The 19438-nt window shown below is 35.3% G+C and overlaps 1 protein-coding gene across 1 annotated transcript in view; it reads right to left on the bottom strand.

The window, feature by feature from the left end:
• Window positions 1-4314: 4314 nt before the first annotated feature.
• PPWD1 (peptidylprolyl isomerase domain and WD repeat containing 1) overlaps window positions 4315-19438 on the bottom strand; it is a 26237-nt gene continuing 11113 nt past the window's right edge. Inside the window, exons 5-11 of the mRNA XM_024123611.2 lie at window positions 17181-17628; window positions 13189-13379; window positions 12159-12348; window positions 8915-9096; window positions 7612-7693; window positions 5911-6093; window positions 4315-4893 (exon numbers count right to left, since the gene is read on the bottom strand). Coding sequence (XP_023979379.1) covers window positions 4750-4893; window positions 5911-6093; window positions 7612-7693; window positions 8915-9096; window positions 12159-12348; window positions 13189-13379; window positions 17181-17628 — 1420 coding nt within the window. The 3' untranslated portion in view covers window positions 4315-4749. The remainder of the gene's footprint in view (window positions 4894-5910; window positions 6094-7611; window positions 7694-8914; window positions 9097-12158; window positions 12349-13188; window positions 13380-17180; window positions 17629-19438) is intronic.

Here is a 19438-nt window from a genome sequence, read left to right as displayed (position 1 = left end):
ATGTGACCCATATATTGGGAAAGAAGTAGTCACAAAGAGTAGGTGAAGGTTTATTCTTTCAAAGGAAAAAGGATAGCCAACTGAGTGCCTAATGGAACCTCTGTATGAAGCAAGTGAAGCATGGCTTCTTCAACTTGGCTTTTCACTGGATTTTGGCAGTATTTAGTAGCAAAACTGGCAGTGACTTAATGAAATACAATTCAAACTGCATCTTTGGGTAATAGGATTACTTTAACGTTCAGTATAACAGAACACCTTTAATGCTAAGAACTATAAGCTATAGAAAATTAATATTTTATAGTGTTTTATTAAAACTCCCCTAAAGCCTTTTGTATAAAACCCAGTGAGTCAGAATGAAATGTAATCTAACTAGGCCTGATGTCGGATTAGTACTACACTGAAGAACAATTAATAATAAAACTGTGAAAGTCAGTTATATTCTAGTTGATCTTCACTTATGAAAGACCCATTTGCAGGGCTGAACCTGAATGTATTATTTCCCAGGTCAGAGCTCTAAATTCGTCCTTCTGTTTTTCACTATATTTAAAGTACTTAGCATTGTGTCTTTTAAAAATAATATTGAATCTTCCGTGAGAATGACTATAGGTAAAATGTAGTAAGTTACACACAGAAACCAGGGTTGGTTTTACATAAAAGGTAGAGATATAAGTAGAAAACTACCTCTACCACAGAGAAGTTATTTATGCAGTGGAAAATGCTTATTACAATTACTTTAAAATGTTTTCCCAAAATAAGTGTATATATGTTAACAATAAAATGTGATCAAGGCTTTTCATGACAAGGCCTTGAAAAAGGTGTTTGAGAAACAACATGTCTAAGGAAAAGAAAAGTTCAAAAAGTTTACATCACATTTATTATGCAGTGTTGTGAGTAGAAGTTTAAAAAGTTTGTGCTCTTTACTGTTTTTCATTTTTTAAGGAAACTCCCTTATTATGGCAGTACGATTTATATTAACATAGATTGAATTTTATGGTTTTTGTTTTTCTTTTTAAATGCTCTTTATACTTTAGGATGAGGTTAAATCCTAAATCTTACTATTTGAAACACTATGAGGACATTGATGTCTGATGATAAGATGTGACTCCTGGGTGGCACTGTTTTGGTTCAGTCTCTTCAAATGTACTTTTGTTTAAAAACAACAAAACTTTTAGAAAACAAAGCATTAAAAAAAAGTCCGTCAGTATTATGGGCAGTGTGTAAATAAGTAATATTACATCCTTTATTTTTCAAGTAAAAGGTCATGCTGTTACAAGTGTAGTTTGTGCATATAAGTTAATACTTCTGAATTAAATTAACATTTGACTGATTGCAATAACTGTGAAAAATAAAAAAGGTGTTACATTTGCCTGTGAGCCCTTGAACTATTTTCTCTACTAGGTAATTGGAAAAAAAAAGTCTAACACTAACACGTAAACTTGCATTTTCCTTGTAAATTAAGTTTATTTTACCAATTTTGCTTAACTTTTAAATTCACATTCCTAGCATATTTCTAAAACAATTTAAAAATTGCGTTTAGACTTGATTATAACATACATGATAGTACTGTTTGTTACTGTTTTTTTAAGAAATACTTTTCTCAGGCTCTTATTACTATTTGTGGTTGTATTCTTTCACTAATTATTAAGATTGTGCTTGCTAGTTCCCACTGGGAAATGTCAAACTTCAGAGAGAGGTTTTAAATACAGTCTATTTGGATTTGCCTCCTGGCACTGAATTTCTGTATCAAGCCTAAATATTATTGTATGGTTTATGTAAAGCAGGTTTTTCAAGTGTATAGTCTTGCTTGGTCTGTAATTCTGGAATGCTTTATAATTACCAGAAGCCGTTATTTGCATTACACATATGATCAGTATAGACAGCAATAAAATGATAAAATCATTTTAAAGAAGTCCTATCATTATTCTAAAAATTCTGTTTCTTGAACCATCTATATAGTAGTATTGCTAGTAACCAATTAAAGTTATATTTGTGCTGTGGTTAAGAGAAAACAAAAATGGGATAGGGATTGACTTGTATGATAAATTTGAGATATACTTTATTAAAAATTTAGAAATACCATTCTGTGATTCCGTATTTGCAATTTGTCACACTTAAGTATTATAACTGTAGTGTTTTTTGTTTTGTTTTGTTTTTCTGTACGCGGGCCTCTCACTGTTGTGGCCTCTCCCGTTGCGGAACACAGGCTCCGGATGCGCAGGCTCGGCGGCCATGGCTCACGGGCCTAGCCGCTCCGCGGCATGTGGGATCTTCCCGGACCGCGGCACAAACCTGTATCCCCTGCATCGGCAGGCGGACTCTCAACCACTGTGCCACCAGGGAAGGCCAACTGTAGTGTTTTTAAAGGAGAGCTAAAATTTTGCATTGAACAAAGTGAAATTATTGCTTTTTAAATTTTAAATTTAACCTTGTTTCACACAAGAACATAGCATTTTAAATAACTGTTTTTAGAAGAGGGCTTGGAAAAACTTAGCTATATCCTATGAGCTAATGTTGCTAAAACACTTTTTATGTGACACTGAGATACTTCTCAATTTGCAAAGTGGTAATAAGGAAGAAGATAGCTGTACGTTTCCCTAAAAGAATAATGAATGAAAAGGACTAATGAATAAGTATCAGATGGTATCTTGCTAATAATTTAAAACATGCTTTAAAAAAGACATCTGGCAGTGTAGGTTTTTAGGTCTACTGATTATGTTAAATTTGTGACATGGAATGGAAAAATTCATTAATCAAATATGATTTTCACTCAAAGCAAAATAATTTTATTTTGGGAAGAATGAGGCATCACTACCACCACTTGGTGGCAGTATTACCAGAAATTTAGGATTAAGCTTTTACGAATGAATTGATAGGTAGATAAGTCTGAACACCTAAAATTAGGGAGAAAAGGTAAATGTCATAGTGAAGAGTCATTTTCTGTCCAAAATGTAGTTCTTTTTAAAAGGAGGATACAATATTAATTTAAAGTTAGCACAGTTTGGCATGTTCTTCCATCATAGTTTATGGTACAAAAATGGATAAAGGACGGCACAAACCTGTATCCCCTGCATCGGCAGGCGGACTCTCAACCACTGTGCCACCAGGGAAGGCCAACTGTAGTGTTTTTAAAGGAGAGCTAAAATTTTGCATTGAACAAAGTGAAATTATTGCTTTTTAAATTTTAAATTTAACCTTGTTTCACACAAGAACATAGCATTTTAAATAACTGTTTTTAGAAGAGGGCTTGGAAAAACTTAGCTATATCCTATGAGCTAATGTTGCTAAAACACTTTTTATGTGACACTGAGATACTTCTCAATTTGCAAAGTGGTAATAAGGAAGAAGATAGCTGTACGTTTCCCTAAAAGAATAATGAATGAAAAGGACTAATGAATAAGTATCAGATGGTATCTTGCTAATAATTTAAAACATGCTTTAAAAAAGACATCTGGCAGTGTAGGTTTTTAGGTCTACTGATTATGTTAAATTTGTGACATGGAATGGAAAAATTCATTAATCAAATATGATTTTCACTCAAAGCAAAATAATTTTATTTTGGGAAGAATGAGGCATCACTACCACCACTTGGTGGCAGTATTACCAGAAATTTAGGATTAAGCTTTTACGAATGAATTGATAGGTAGATAAGTCTGAACACCTAAAATTAGGGAGAAAAGGTAAATGTCATAGTGAAGAGTCATTTTCTGTCCAAAATGTAGTTCTTTTTAAAAGGAGGATACAATATTAATTTAAAGTTAGCACAGTTTGGCATGTTCTTCCATCATAGTTTATGGTACAAAAATGGATAAAGGAAATAATCCTGCTGATCAGTAGAAGGAAAAGTGTAAGCTTAGATATAAAGCATAAGAATGTGAATTCCCTAAACACGTCTGTTGAACATGTTCCTCTTATAAGTTCTTAAGAGTCTGTTTGGAAAGTAGAAGCAGTGATTCTGAAGTAATTTATGAGGGTAAGTGAAGAAATGAATTGGACTCATAAGACTTGGACTCATATTGTTTTATTGCTCCAATTTCTACTAATCTCTCCATTGTTAGATATTAACATTTTTATTCAATATATACTTTCTTGATGGTATATTTAGTAAGGTAAGAAAATATATATAAACTGAAGACAAACACTGTTTAGCTACATTAGAAAAATGATGTGAAAATAGTAAATGAATCAGTATATAAAACCAAGGACTCAGGTGTTCATTTTTCTGATTTTTATATTTGAAGAATATTTCCTAATTATTAAGGAATTAAAACAGTTTTGACCAAAGGCACTTCCTATTTATTTATTGACGTTTTACTTACCACTACTTACTACTTAACAGTGATCAAAGGACAAAACTATTTAGCATGTAACACAAACCTTGTAAAAGGAAATGGTATATCACTGTCACATCCTGACCCTTTCTTATTGGATCTAATGAAACATTTGAGGGCAGACTATCTGGCATATTTTTAAAAAGCTAAGGAACAAATGCATACCATTCTCATTGTTTAATAATGGTTTTAAGTCTCATGAGAAATTAGGTATAAGGAGTGCTATTTGCCTGAGTTTTGGTCCATTTCAGTTTATCACCTCAGGATGAGAAATACTGCAAGAAAACTCAAAGGCAGAGTTTTTAAAAAATGGCCTTTAATGAAAAATATAAAAATAAATCTTAAGAGCTTCCTTATGTAAAATAATCCTGTTTAATATATGTGTATTTTTATTTACAAAGACGATGAGACAAATCTTATTTTACTTGACAGTAATATTTATGATGCTGACATCCTCATAGGGCTTATCTGTTTTGGGATTGACTTTGACGTTGGAGATCCTCTGTACAACTTCCATTCCTTTAGTCACTCGTCCAAACACTGTGTGCTTATTATCAAGCCAAGGCTATGTTGGAGGACAAACAAAATCTTGGTGAACTCCACATTCTTAAATCACACCCTCTGGGTGAGCAAATTAAAGAGAATTTAGACTTCAGCTTCATTTTAAAATATAATTAAAAAGATATACTTTGACTTAGCAGCTTTTAAGAGTAATTTCAATGTTAAAGCATAGTCTAATGTTTAATTAAATATCTGCATCTTTCAGACCAAACAGCACTTGAAGATGTTTGCTGAAGGTAAGTCCTTTGCATGGCTTAAAGAATTATGGCTAAGGCTTTAAAAGTTTTCTGCAGGAATCTTACCCTGCACAAGAGGCAGTTTGGAATAGTTTAGGCAGTATGTGCTTTGGCATCAGAGAGATAGGAGCTCAAACTCTGGTTCTGCTACTTACTTGATGTTTGTCAAGTTAATCAGGTCTCACTGTTTCCTCATCTGTTTTTTAAAACTGGGTACAGTGATAGAAGTATTGTGAATATTACATGAGATCATATGCCTGGCAGACAATAGTTATAAGTATTTTTCCTTTACTGCTCGGTGCCTAATTCTAAAAAATAAAATGTATAATTTTTATAATTTTGTGGAACTGCATAGCAATAGAGCTAGTTATTTTTACACTGTATTTCATCAAATCTACAATGTCATTGATTAAGGGCTGCATTCTGATTTCAGAGACATAAAAATGTGGAAAAAATGTCTTAAAATTGGCAATTCTTATAGTCTAATCCTTTCATTCTAAAGATGAGGAAACAAGTCCAGAGGTAAAATAATTTGTTTTGGATTGTCCAATTAACAGTGGCAAAGTTGACTTAAACTGCAGTGTCCTGAATTACAAAAGTACCGTTTTACAAAGTAAAATCTGATTTGTTAGGTAATTTTACATTTTCTTCTCTAAATTGTTTTCATTTTTATATCCTGGCATATATAAATAATGTAGAGAATAAAGCTCTCTTTTCCACTAAATTCACTCTCTTAGATCAAAACCTATGAATCTTTGGCTTATAGACAATGCTGTTCTACTTACCGTTGGTACTACTGTTATGAAAAACTGGGATCCATTAGTATTCGAGCCAGCATTGGCCATGCTGAGTGTATATGGTCTGTCATGTCGTAATGTTGAATGAAATTCATCTTCAAATTCTCCTCCCCATATGCTTTCTCCTCCCATACCAGTACCTGTTGGATCTCCTGTCTGAATCATGAAGCCCTTAACAGAAAGTAGATAAAATCACATTACACGTGTTACATATATGTATGCTTTGAGGTCTTATGTTTGTCAAGAGTGCTTTGTATGGGCTTCCCTGGTGGCGCAGTGGTTGAGAGTCCGCCTGCCGATGCAGGGGACACGGGTTCGTGCCCCGGTCCAGAAAGATCCCACATGCCGCAGAGCGGTTAGGCCCGTGAGCCATGGCCGCCGAGCCTGCGCGTTCGGAGCCTGTACTCCGCAACGGGAGAGGCCACAACGGAGAAGGGAACTTCCCTAAAAAAAAAATGCTTTGTAGTCAATAAAATCTTAACTTTATTAACAGTCATTCTATAAAGTGATTTTATTAAACTCTTAGTTATACTTTAATTTGGATGATATATTTCCATTGCTTAACTGCTACCTTATTTCAATGACTGAAACAAAAATGTAAAGGTCTTTCCATTTATACACAGGTACTATCTTGCTCAATAATCTAAAGGCAATTAAAAATTTAGATAAGTTTTAGGATCTTACATAATGTGTTAGGTCTTAATTGCCCCGGTCTTCTCTCTTCCCTTTCCCTAAGCACTGGATTTTTTGGTGAGTCACTTCACTAATTCCTTCAGAACCCTGAAATCTGATTTTTCCTTCTGGCATTTCTCCTGCCATTTCTTTCTTTCTTTTTAAATTTTTTCTTTAAATTTATTTTTATTTTTGGCTGCCTTGGGTCTTTGTTGCTGCGCCCAGGCTTTTTCTCTAGTTGTGGCGAGCGGGGGCTACTCTTCGTTGCGGTTTGCGGGCTTCTCACTGGGTGGCTTCTCTTGTTGTGGAGCACAGGCTCTGGGCACGTAGGCTTCAGTAGTTGTGGCACTCGGGCTCAGTAGTTGTGGCTCGTGGGCTCTAGAGTGCAGGCTCAGTAGTTGTGGTGCATGGGCTTAGTTGCTCCGCGGCATGTGAGATCTTCCCGGAGCAGGGCTTGAACCCGTGTCCCCTGCATCGGCAGGCGGACTCTCAACCACTGCGCCACCAGGGAAGCCCCCTCTCCTGCCATTTCTGACCTACCAGTAATCAAGAACTACATCACTGCTCCATCCATTTTATGGAATGCTGCTCAACAAAATCCTGGGCTGAATTCATTCTGCTCATCAGGTATTAATGGTAGTTTTCACAGATAAAGTGGCAACATGGCTCTTCTATTATTTAATCTTATCTTCTAGATCCAGACCTTATCTAGCCACTAGGAACTGGTTACCTTGGCTGTTGGTCTTATCTCAGCAAGATCCTTTATTCATTATCTGACCCTTTGCTTTAACTGCTTTAATTGCTGCAGTGTTTCTAAAAAGGTAACCATGCTATTATTCTTATCCTTGATTCTAGATCTGATTCATGACCATCCATTCTTCTTTTGACTTCCATAGTCCATTTTTCCTATTCCTAATAAACGGCTAAGTGTGAGAGAACAAGATTCCTTAGGTTTTAAACCTCTTGTTATGCAACAACATACTATTCCTTAAATCACATAAAATTTGTATAACTGACCTTAATTATGCGATGAAATGTATGTCCATTATAATAACCATTTCTGCTGTGAACACAGAAGTTTTCCACTGTCTTAGGGCACCTAGTAAGACATATTAAAAACATGAAAATTCATTGGAGCACCTTACGACAGTTGTCTTTGTAGTTCAACTTCCTAATGGTGTTTCTAGAATCTTCTGTTTCAGAAGGACAGTCTTTTTTTCATAATTTCTTCTGATCTCAGGACAAGCAAGAGTTGACAGGGCATATAAGCAGTAGCCTATTCTTATAGTTTAATATACTATCTTTAGATCATGACTGCTTATTATATTTGAGTTTGACAGTATTTAGATTCCAAAGTCATTGAGCAGTTTAAAAAAAAACAACCATAGCACCTTAACCCACTGCATATAGTGGGTTAAGTTCCTGGGAAAGGTAATTTTCTTATTAAAAAAATGATACAGTATGGTGATATTTCCTGACCAATGACTAATTCACTGATATGACAGCTACTAAATTTAATAAACTTTAAATGACAATCACACATTCAGATACACTTTCTAAATAATATTAACTAATCTCATGAGACACGTTAATACAGTACTTTATCATGTAATAGCTCCGAAAGCTGGGAATGGCAGAAGGAATCAGGAGAATCTGTACCAAGCACATCAGGGAACAGGCTTAACGGATGCATTGGTTCTGAATGCTTAAAATGAGATGGTCCGGGAGTCTAGAACTGCCTAGTTTTTTGTTCAATGCCATGAGATGGTAAAACACTGGACATAAAACATTCATATCCAAAATAACTAAGTACTTTTAAGTCAAGGCATTGTAAAAGATGTCATCTTTTGGATCAAGAATAGCCAGCCATACTGTATTGTATTTAGTATTGTATGTTCATTCTGCAAACTTTTCAAACATCAGGAAGGAAAAATAATTATCCTCCCCTTAAAGATGTGCTTTGAGAGGAAAGCCAGTTATAACAAGTGACCCACAAAACCTATAGTTGGAATGTGTAGTTGATGGTAGTGGTAATATATACTTATCACTTTACAGTTACATTCAGCACTGTCATAGCTACGATATTCTGTCCTTATAATAGTAAACCCGTGAAGTATGTATATTGAAGTATGTGTATATATTTATAAAATTTTCCCATTTCCTAGCTTAACAGTTATCAGAAAGCTCAGGAAAGATGCTCTAACATTTCAATTCTTCTAAATTCCTTAAGTCAAAATAGCAAGAATTTTAAGTTGCATAGTTTCTTCAAATATACACATTTACACTGGTGTTTATTTACAACAACAAAAACAGTACATACTCAACAGGAAAAAGTTTGATGTGAATGTCTCCCATGCTCGTGTGGATAATGGCACTATCTGACACTCGTTTAGGTCCCTCAGCTTGAGTAGCTGCCATGACTTCTTCTTTAGAAGGTTTCTCATTAAAAACATCTCGGTCAGAATCTGCACCTTTTGTATCTTCTGGTTCTCGTTTAGTAAACTCAAGGAGGAAAATAAAAAGTAAGTAAATGAATTAAATTTTTCATCTGGTTAAAATTTACGAACAGGGCTTCCCTGGTGGTGCAGTGGTTGAGAATCTGCCTGCTAATGCAGGGGACACGGGTTCGAGCCCTGGTCTGGGAAGATCCCACATGCCGTGGAGCAACTAGGCCCGTGAGCCACAACTACTGAGCCTGCACGTCTGGAGCCTGTGCTCCGCAACAAGAGAGGCTGTGATAGTGAGAGGCCCGCGCACCGCGATGAAGAGTGGCCCCCGCTTGCCACAACTAGAGAAAGCCCTCGCACAGAAATGAAGACCCAACACAGCCAAAAATAAAAAAAATAAAAATAAAAAAAAATTACAAACAAGAAAATTTCATTTCTAATGAAGAATTTGAAGAAACTAAGAATTTACATCAGAATAAATGCTTATTTCAGGAATCACTTCCTATCATAGGATGTATAATGCAGCTAAATTATTTCTACACTTGTCTAATATGAAAATTCATACGATGAAGATGATTTCAAATGGAATTTAATTTCTTTTTTGGTGGAAATTTTTATGGGTACCCATTTAACAAGATGCAGTTTTATGAGGTAGCTCTCTGCTTCTGCCTTCTAGTATGTCCTACCTAACCTGCAATCTATTGCTTACTTTTCTCTATTTAGATTGCCTGAGTTTGAATTCCAGCTCTGCCACTTAACTAGTTATGTGACTTTGGGGAAGTAAATTGATTACTTTCATTTCCTCATTCATAAATGGGGATAATAATAAAAACTACCTCAAAATGGCACCTGATATGATGATTAAATGAAGGGATGTAAAGTGCTTAGAAAACAATGCCTAACGTATAGAAGGCACTATATACATATTAATAATTGTTATTTCTATGAGTAGGACCTTGTGCTGGTACGATGAGGATTCAAAGATGAATCAGTAATGGATCGTGATTTTTTTTTTTTTTTTTTTTTTGGGTCAGAGCCCATCTGATCTATCTAAACCTGAAGCTTGGAAGAAAGGATTACATTTTCAGTGAAGTTGTAGAAATCTCAGGATCCTCGGGTTCTACGAAGAATTGATAAAAATCTTTCAGTTGTTGAAATTCTGGACTTCTCAAGGCCTGTTTCATTTGTTTGACTCTCAGTAAGCAGAAATCTTTTCCCCCAAGAAAGTTCTACTGGATGTCAACTAAGTTCCAGGAAGGTAAAGCTAGTGCCCAGGCCCTGTCTTGCCTAATGTCATTCCTTGATCTACTTGGATCAATTCCAAATAAAGGAACAACTAAGCTAGGATGTTACTGCCTTAACATATTATTCTCCATTTATCAAAGGAATGGCATGTCTGTTATACTATTTAATTATGTGAATTTTAAGTTATCTTGATTTAGTTCACATGTGGAACTATTAAAGTTCAAATTCTGTAAAATTTTACTTTTATTTCATAGTAGTGGATTTGAAAAAAGGGATACGAAATTTGAGTATATGTATACCATTTTAGTTTTGCTTAAGAATATGTACATCTAATTAAAAAAATTCATGAAAATGTTAGCAGTATAAATACACAGTGAGTGACTTAACATTTTGTTTTTCTATTTCTTCAAAGTTTCCAAGGAACATGTATGGTTTAATCAACATAAGCATAAACTCTGAGGAAAGATAAAGAAAGAAAATTTGTTAAAAGTTTTTAAATAAAGTGGATGGAAAATTAGTATATGTGTTTTTAGTGTATATCAAGAATTATCTTTTATGATTTATTTTTACCTTCAAAACAGTTAAATTACAGGTAAAAACAAGAAAAATTATTTTCCTTTAACATATATTAAGAAATCTTTAACAATGATTTTGAAAGTTATAAGCAAAATTCTCATCTTAAAAGAGTATACCCATTTTAGGCTAAAAGCTTGGTTGGAGGAGATAAACTGCTATTCCTACATTTACCAAATGCTGGTAACCTTCATAGCATCACAGCTGCTTCTAATGTGTCAGATGAACGAATGAGTATACTATAATGGGCCAGACACTTTACCAAACTCTGTGGAGTCTGGTATGTGAAGAAAACATAGTGCCCTGTAATTATGGATTTTATATTATCTTGAGGAAGAGAGGACAGTGTCAGAGACACCCCCCCACCCACCAAAAATCAGCAAATTATTCCCAAAAGTGTGACATAACACAAGCAGGCACACCTAATCCAGACTTAATGTCAAGAGAATGCTTCCAAGCTGAGACCTGAAGTATGAGTAGGAACTGGGGAGAGGTGTGTGGCTGGTAGAAGGAATAACCTGTGCAAACACCTACAAGTAAAAAGAACACTCAAGTCTTGTAAATGGGATCAAGTTCAGTATGGTCAGTATAGCAAATGAACTAAAAATGAAGAAAGATAAACTAGGAGGGCAGCTAATATAGATAGCTGGGGAGTTATTAAAGGATTTTAGGCAGAGAAATAATCACATTTGGGTCTTAGAAAGTCTCTGACTGACTGTGAAGGATAGAATGCAAGCACAGAAGTCTCTACACTTCAGATTTTTCTGTTTGACTGAACAATTAGAACGGTGCTACTCCTAGATAGCTTAGTAGTTTGATTTTGAGCCCAATCTTAGTTAACACTGCAAAGTACTTTTAGTTCTCCAGAAATCCCTCAGGAATGTACAATTCCAAGGTAGCATCATTAGAATGGAATCAAAAGGTAAAAATATGTATGTAGAGAAGGAGGTGTGCAAATTATGTTCAAGAGTAAAAGGGGAAAAATACTAAAACAAGAATTTTTAAAACTCCACAGCAAAAACTATCATAGCCGCTTACTATCATCTTAGCAGCACAAATAGTTGTAGAAGCCAGGTTGAAAAATGTTCAAAACAGGATGTAAAACAGTACAGAAATACTTAAAATCAAACCCTAGTTAAAAATTCTACAATATTAATGTTATACGATGGTATTCTCGTTGTTTAGAAAGTCTGCTATTACTGCCAACATTTTCTTCAGTTGAAAGCACAAGCTAAAAAAATAAAACTCCAACTAAACTGGAAGAAACATTAAAGTCTATCTCCTAGTACTTCCACATACCATATAAAATCTATTCTTTTTGAAAGATGTACAGACTATTGTTGGGTCAGCTTGAATATTCTGAAGAACAGGGTTTTCAGAAGCTTTCATTTCTATAGTAGTTGCAGCACGATGTTTTTTGGCTATTCCCTGGAACAACGCCAGTTGCATCACTCTAATATTTTCTTGCTTGCCTAAGATCCGCACACACCTGGAAAATACAACAATGTTTTATTCAACAAAATTATCAGGATTAACTCCAATTATAACAACTTTACAGATAAAAGCTAGGAATCAACTATATCCTTTATCTTTGTACAAAATAACTAGTGAAAGGTTTTTAAAAAGTGTTTTTCTACCTCTCCTTCTCCCCCCCAAGTTATTTTAAATTGGTAGCTATCTATAATTTTCAGATTAAAACAATAACAATCATTCAGTCATACAGTTTTAACCTATCCCTATCATTTTAATCTTTCTGCAAGTCTTCAAAGATTTTATATTGCCAATAACAATATAAATTTGTTTATATGTGAGAATGTATAGCACAAGATTTTTTTCCTTTAAATATACTTTAAGTTCTTTTCATTTACATTCTGTGATAGTATCTGATTATAGCAATTTTGTTCTAAGACCAAATGGGCTGTTTGCACAAAAGGCTTATTGTGGTTTCATACATTTTAACTTCTGATTTTATGTCTAGCAGGATGTAATGCTGAATTCTGTGGTTAAAATATTTGGCAACATTTAACATGAACCAGGCTAATTTAAATCAATAAGCAAAAGACAGACTGAAACTTGTTAAAAAAAAAAAATTGAAACTATGCATATCTTCCTTCCATTTCTTTTACAAACACGAGTGGAAACTTTTTACATAAGATTATAAACAACCGAAAGACCACAGAAAAATCCAGTCAAAACATTTGGTTAAGTTTAGACATTTGGGACCATTCCACTTGTCTTAGAACAAACAAAACTCCCATTGTTTCCCAAAAGGAGGAAATGGTCCCTTAAAAGTACATTTTTAAAAAGCATAAATTATATTAAAGCTTACCGGTTTGTTTCTACATTTATAACTTTAATGCCCAGCATTGTTCCATAGAGCACAAAGTGTCCAGTTTCATCAAAAACTATATTAATTAATCTTACTGCATCCACCTTCTCCAATTCACGCTCTACAGCCATGCGTCGGCCAAATTCCATGTCTGGTAGCTGTTGCCTCATCTGCTGCAGTTCAGTAAACATCTACGAAACAAATCATTTATTAACAAAAAATGTTACATGATAAAGGGAAAGAGAATTTAAATAAAAGAGTATACATTAAGAGCCACTAACAGTTTATGTACTTATGTATCTTCTTAAGGAGTATTCTAAACACTTGAAGCAGGAAATCAAAAGATGTAAGTTCAATCATAAAAAATAGTATTTATACTAACTGGTTCTTCTAATGAAAAAAAATAAAAGAGTAAATATAACTACTGCTTTCTCTGCAGAAACAATATATCTGCTGCATTTTATAAGCCACAGAGTAACACTTTCCAATAGAAATATAATGCAAACCACATACATAATTTAAAATTTTTTAGTAGCTACATTAAACAAAGTAAAAATAAACATAAAATTAATCTTAATGTTTTATTCAACCCAATATATCTAAAATATTATCAAACGATTTAAATTTAAGTAACAAAAAAATATAAAAAAGCAAAATAAAGATATTAAAACATTAATATTTAAAAATTGAGATATATTTTTTTCTTATATTAAGTCTTTGAAGTCCAGTGTGTATTTTATACTCAGTCCAGCTCAATTTGGACCAGCCACATACCAAGTATTCAACAGCCATATGTGGTTAGTGGCTATTAAACTGGACAGTGCAGCTATGGACTGTGAGGTCCTTGTACAAGGATCATGGGCCTGCCATATAACAAGCACTCAATTTTTGTTGAATGAATGAACTCTTTTATGATTTCACTAATTTATAACAATTTCGTAGTTCAGAAAATGTTTCAAGTTATTTTGGAGCACCATTACAGTTAATTATCATTAGGTAAATGTGGTTTAGGATAGACGAATATTTTTATGAGTGCCCTTTATTTTGGACATATGGTTTACTTTTCTTTAGATATTTAATACACAGCTTTCAAGATGGAGGTCACATCTCAATTACTATGTACTATCACACTCCAGCCTACCCAAAGATGTGATCTTTACAGTTTTCTAGATATTTAGGGCATCAAACTGCAGAAATCAAAAGTAGCTCTCTATTGCAGATGAAAAGAAGTCAGGCTTATGTCCCATCTACTTCTTTTTTTCATGCTTGCATTAACGAAATATCCAGTTTTTCTAGATATGGAAAGAACAACATACATAACTCCAAAAATGTAAAGGAGGTATGTGTTAGGGAACAACATGAGGCCAAGTTCTTAAAGAATAGCTAAAAAGCTTGGTCATTAGGGTTTCTTGTCTCCAGTCTCTGAGACTGATATATTGCTTTACTCATTTGCCAGAAATAGCCTAGATGCCAGACTACATTTTTGTAGTGTGGGACCCTTGATTATTTTTGCTAAAGAGAAGATTCATTTTCAAGACTTAAAGTCTTTACATGGCCATCTGCCCACATATATGTATTTAATAAATTTAATCCAACCTTTTAAGCACAACAGTATCTTTTTTTTTTTTACAGTATTCTAGCTTTAATAGTTGGACCTCTGTAATACACAACTGCATGGCCATATGCAGTGCTCCTGATTAATAAAATACCAAAAGATACAACTTCATACCATCTAATTAAATTTGTCTATTAAACCAGGACTCTAACTAGTTAGAAGCTTCCTCCCTTAACATGAGACTATGAGATTCTAGTCATTAACCAGTCATTAGCATTGTAAATAATTTAACTGGCATTTGCCTTTTTTTTTTTGCAAACTCTCTCATTCTGAATTTCAACTTCTGTCATACACTTTGCTACTGACCTTCTGGTATTACCTCAGTCCTATAATTTCAACATATGTTAAAGACAACAGTGAAGAAATAGTGGATTGAACATCTCAGAGTATATGTGTTAAGAGATTTATATCTAGAGAATAGATTTTAAGTATTTCTTTTCTTCAGGAATCTGGGAAGAGCCACAAGTTGTAAAGAGTTTTAAAATTACATTTAAGTTGAAACCAATATGTAGTTACCAGCCACCATTAAAGAAGAAAATATCACAAGGAAAGGTTTCTCCTTCTCCTAAAAGCATAATGGAAAGCTATATTCTTCCAATAAGAAAATGAGTTATGAGGATGATTTGATTAGCAAACAAATCTTCCCTTTTTGTCTGGATTCATATTCCTTCAGGCAGATGATCAACCCAACTTATTACTACTTGCCACCAAACAAGAGTATCACTAATAAGGGTGATAACATTTTTGAAGCACTTAATTCAGGGAATCTAATGTAAACTGGTGACTACCAAGACTGTAGAGTTGACACCGTCATACAGTAAACACTATCACTACAAAGGTTCAACCACAGCCTTTCAAGAGGATTCAATATACCATTAGCAGTTAGAGAACCACATGATGGAAACACGTGATGAGACTTAAATATCCACAAAAAGCAATTACCTTAGCATGGATAAAAACTCTTATTCTACAACTACATGCTCTAATAAATTCTTTTTTTTTTTTTTTTCTGTTCTATTGGTCACGCTGCGCAGCATGCAGGATCTTAGTTCCCCAACCAGGGATCGAACCCGTGCCGCCTGCAGTGGAAGCGCGGTATCTTAACCACTGGACCGCCAGGGAAGTCCTAATAAATTCTTGTTAGCAGTAATTATGTGTCAAGTATTGTTCTTAATGCTGGTAATACAATCATAAGCAAAACAGATACAGGACCATAAATCACACAGTTTAGTTTAGTGGGGGTTGATACACATTAATCATAAAATAAGACCAAATATTCTAAAAGAAAATAAACAGTGATACAACAACCACATTAAAAAAAAAAGTTGTCTGAGACTGTAAGAACAGTGGAAGATTACCAGGGAAAATGACTCTTCAAGATTTGAAGGATGAGTTCAATAGGTAATGAGAGGAATGGGGAGAGGGGTCACTCCATACATGAAGGACAGCATATGCAAAGGCCCTGTGGTGGAAGACATTGTCAAGAACTGAAAGAAGGCCTGACTGGCTAGAGTAAGAGGTAGTAGAGGTAGGTTGAAGGCACAATATGGCAGGCCACGATTTGGTCTTGATCCTAAGAACAACAGGTAGTCACTAAGAGATTCAAAGTATGACAAGATCATCGCTTCTCTGCCTTTTGGCTAAGATCAAGTGCAAAGTATGACAAGATCAGATATGTGCTTTGAAAAGATTCCTTTGGGTGTAGCATGGATAACAGATTAGGAGGAAGCCAGAATAGATGCAGGGAGTAGTCCAGGCAATAGGCCAGGCAAAAGATCATGAGCTAGGGTAGTGACAGCTGTGCTAAAAGAAGTGTATGTAAAGTATATGTAGAAAGTAAAATTTACAGGACTCATGATGAATTAAATAGAGCGGTAAGGAAAAACAGGTAAAGATGACTCAGGTTCTGGCTTGTGCAAGCAGATGGATATTTGTGCCATTCATGAAGACAGCAAAAATAAATAAATAAAATAAAAGGATAGGACCAGGTCTGTATATAATAGAAAGCTGGAAAAATAAATTTGGAAGTAGTCATACAGACAGACAGGAGTGTAGAGTGAGAAGAGAAGGGGGCCTAGCATGGGTTTTGAGGATCTCAAAAGAAGGAGCTTGCAAACAAAACAAAACTGAAAAAAAGGACACATAAGTATAAGAAAAACTGGCTCAGAATTTATCATATCATAAACCTAGGGAAGGGAGTTTTGAAGAGCAACAATGCAAGACAGCAGACAGTTGAATAATATCTTTAATGTGCTAAGAGAAAATGATCATCAATCTAAATGTCCATATCCAGAAAAAAAATGTCTTTTAAGAAATAGCACAAAATAAAGACATTTTCACAAAAGTAAAATCTGATTAAATTTATTATGGCACTTACACTTAGTGATTCATCGAAGACTCTCATGAGTTTTCCAGTTAAAAATCTGAAAATTCTAACTTTTCTATCAGAACCAATAGTAGCTATTTTCTTCCCATCAGGTGAAAAACATATGCTGGTTGGATAAGCCTTGCACTTGGCAAATTCATATAAATCTGTGTCAGTTTTATATTCCCAGTTCACATTTTTGGGGAATTTATATTCATGAAGAGGACCGGTCCAGTATTCAATCATTCCAGATTTGTCAGAAGACACTATTGCTTTGTAAACTGGGTTTAGCCGTATCTGAGTAAGAGGTGATGTATGGAGTTTGTCAAAAATATGTAGTGGCTGGTTATCTCCTCGACCGTCATAAATGAAAATTTTTCCTGTACTCTTCTCAGAAGCAGCAACTGAAGATATGGCATCCCCTGGGCAATAGATCCACTCACACTGTCCAGGAAAATAGCTAAAATAGTAAAGAATTGAGGGGGGAAAAAAAGAGGTCAATACAAGAAGTAAGCATCCTTCCTAATTCTCATCACCAAAAAATGTCCTGGCCAGTGATTTACTTGTTTTGGATTCTTTGCTCAGAAGTAGCAGACAGAGATACAGAATGGGGAAGAATAAGAATAGCTACTGATTTTTCTCTTTCTGACTTCATCAATGCAATGATAATAACTTCTGAGGATTTATCAAACCACAAGAAGAGAACTGCATACAGCAGATCATTTACAAGGAAACCTGAACAGACGTGGGCCTTAAAATACTCCAGGGCATTGTTTTTTTGATCTTTGTCTACGTCTCCATCTATGTATAACTTACTTTTAAAGGTTAGCATGTAACAGTATACTTCATAAATCCATTCTTGAAATAGTTAAGATAAAAATATTTTAGTCATGACTATGCTCAACAGAAAAACATTCTGATATCACACTCTCATTATCAGTACCTTGATCTTACAACTATGAGCTTTGAACATGCTACCTGATAAAGTGTAAAAGAACTGGACAGATTTCATCAACATAGAAAACATATATTCAATTGTGTGTTGTCTCCTTCAAAATAGTCAGTCTGAGAAGTTACACAGTTATTCCAATGATTGAGGTAATGCTCAAAACCTTTTAGGGACTCTTAGAATTTCTATCAAAGCTTAAAAAATATAGGCATACCTTGGAGATATTGCAGGTTTGTTCCAGACCACTGCAATAAAGTGAAAACTGCAATAAAAGCAAGTCACATGGATACTTTGGCTTCCCAGGGCATATAAAAGTTTATGTTTACACTACCTGTAGTCTATTAAGTGTGCAATCGCACTATGTCTAAAAATATAAATATACATATATATGGATATATGTACCTTAATTAAAAAAAATTTTATTGACTCCCTCTTGTGAGAACACCAGAATCACAACTAGCTGCTGGACAATCATCGAGAGGAAGACACTGGAACTCACCAAAAAAGATACCCCACATCCAAAGACAAAGGAGAAGCCACAATGAGACGGTAGGAGGGGGCGCAATCACAATAAAATCAAATCCCATAACTGCTGGGTGGGTGACTCACAAACTGGAGTACACTTATAGCACAGAAGTCCACCCACTGGAGTGAAGGTTCTGAGCCCCATGTCAGGCTTCCCAACCTGGGGGTCCGGCAACAGGAGGAGGAATTCCTAGAGAATCAGACTTTGAAGGCTAGCGGGATTTGACTGCAGGACTTCGACAGGACTGGGGTAAACAGACTCCACTCTTGGAGGGCATACACAAAGTAGTGTGTGTGCATCAGGAACCAGGGGAAGGAGCAGTGATCCCATAGAAGACTGAACCAGACCTACCTACTAGTGTTGGAGGGTGTCCTGCAGAGGCGGGGGGGGTGGTGGCTGTGTCTCACCTTGAGGACAAGGACACTGGCAGCAGAAGTTCTGGGAAGTACTCCTTGGCATGAGCCCTCCCAGAGTCTGCCATTAGCCCCACCAAAGAGCCCGGGTAGGCTCCAGTGTTGGGTCACCTCAGGCCAAACAACCAACAGGGAGGGAACCCAGCCCCACCCATCAGCAGAAAAAGTGGATTAAAGTTTTGCTGAGCTCTGCCCACCACAGCAACAGCCAGCTCTACCCACCACCACAGTCCCTCCCATCAGGAAACTTGCACAAGCCTCTTAGATAGCCTCATCCACCAGAGGGCAGACAGCAGAAGCAAGAAGAACTACAATCCTGCAGCCTGTGGAACAAAAACCACATTCACAGAAAGATAGACAAGATGAAAAGGCAGAGGGCTAT

The sequence above is a fragment of the Physeter macrocephalus genome, chromosome 8 (assembly GCF_002837175.3).
Source record: "Physeter macrocephalus isolate SW-GA chromosome 8, ASM283717v5, whole genome shotgun sequence".
Lineage (NCBI taxonomy): Eukaryota > Metazoa > Chordata > Mammalia > Artiodactyla > Physeteridae > Physeter > Physeter macrocephalus.
This window is presented reverse-complemented; position numbering and strand designations above follow the sequence as displayed.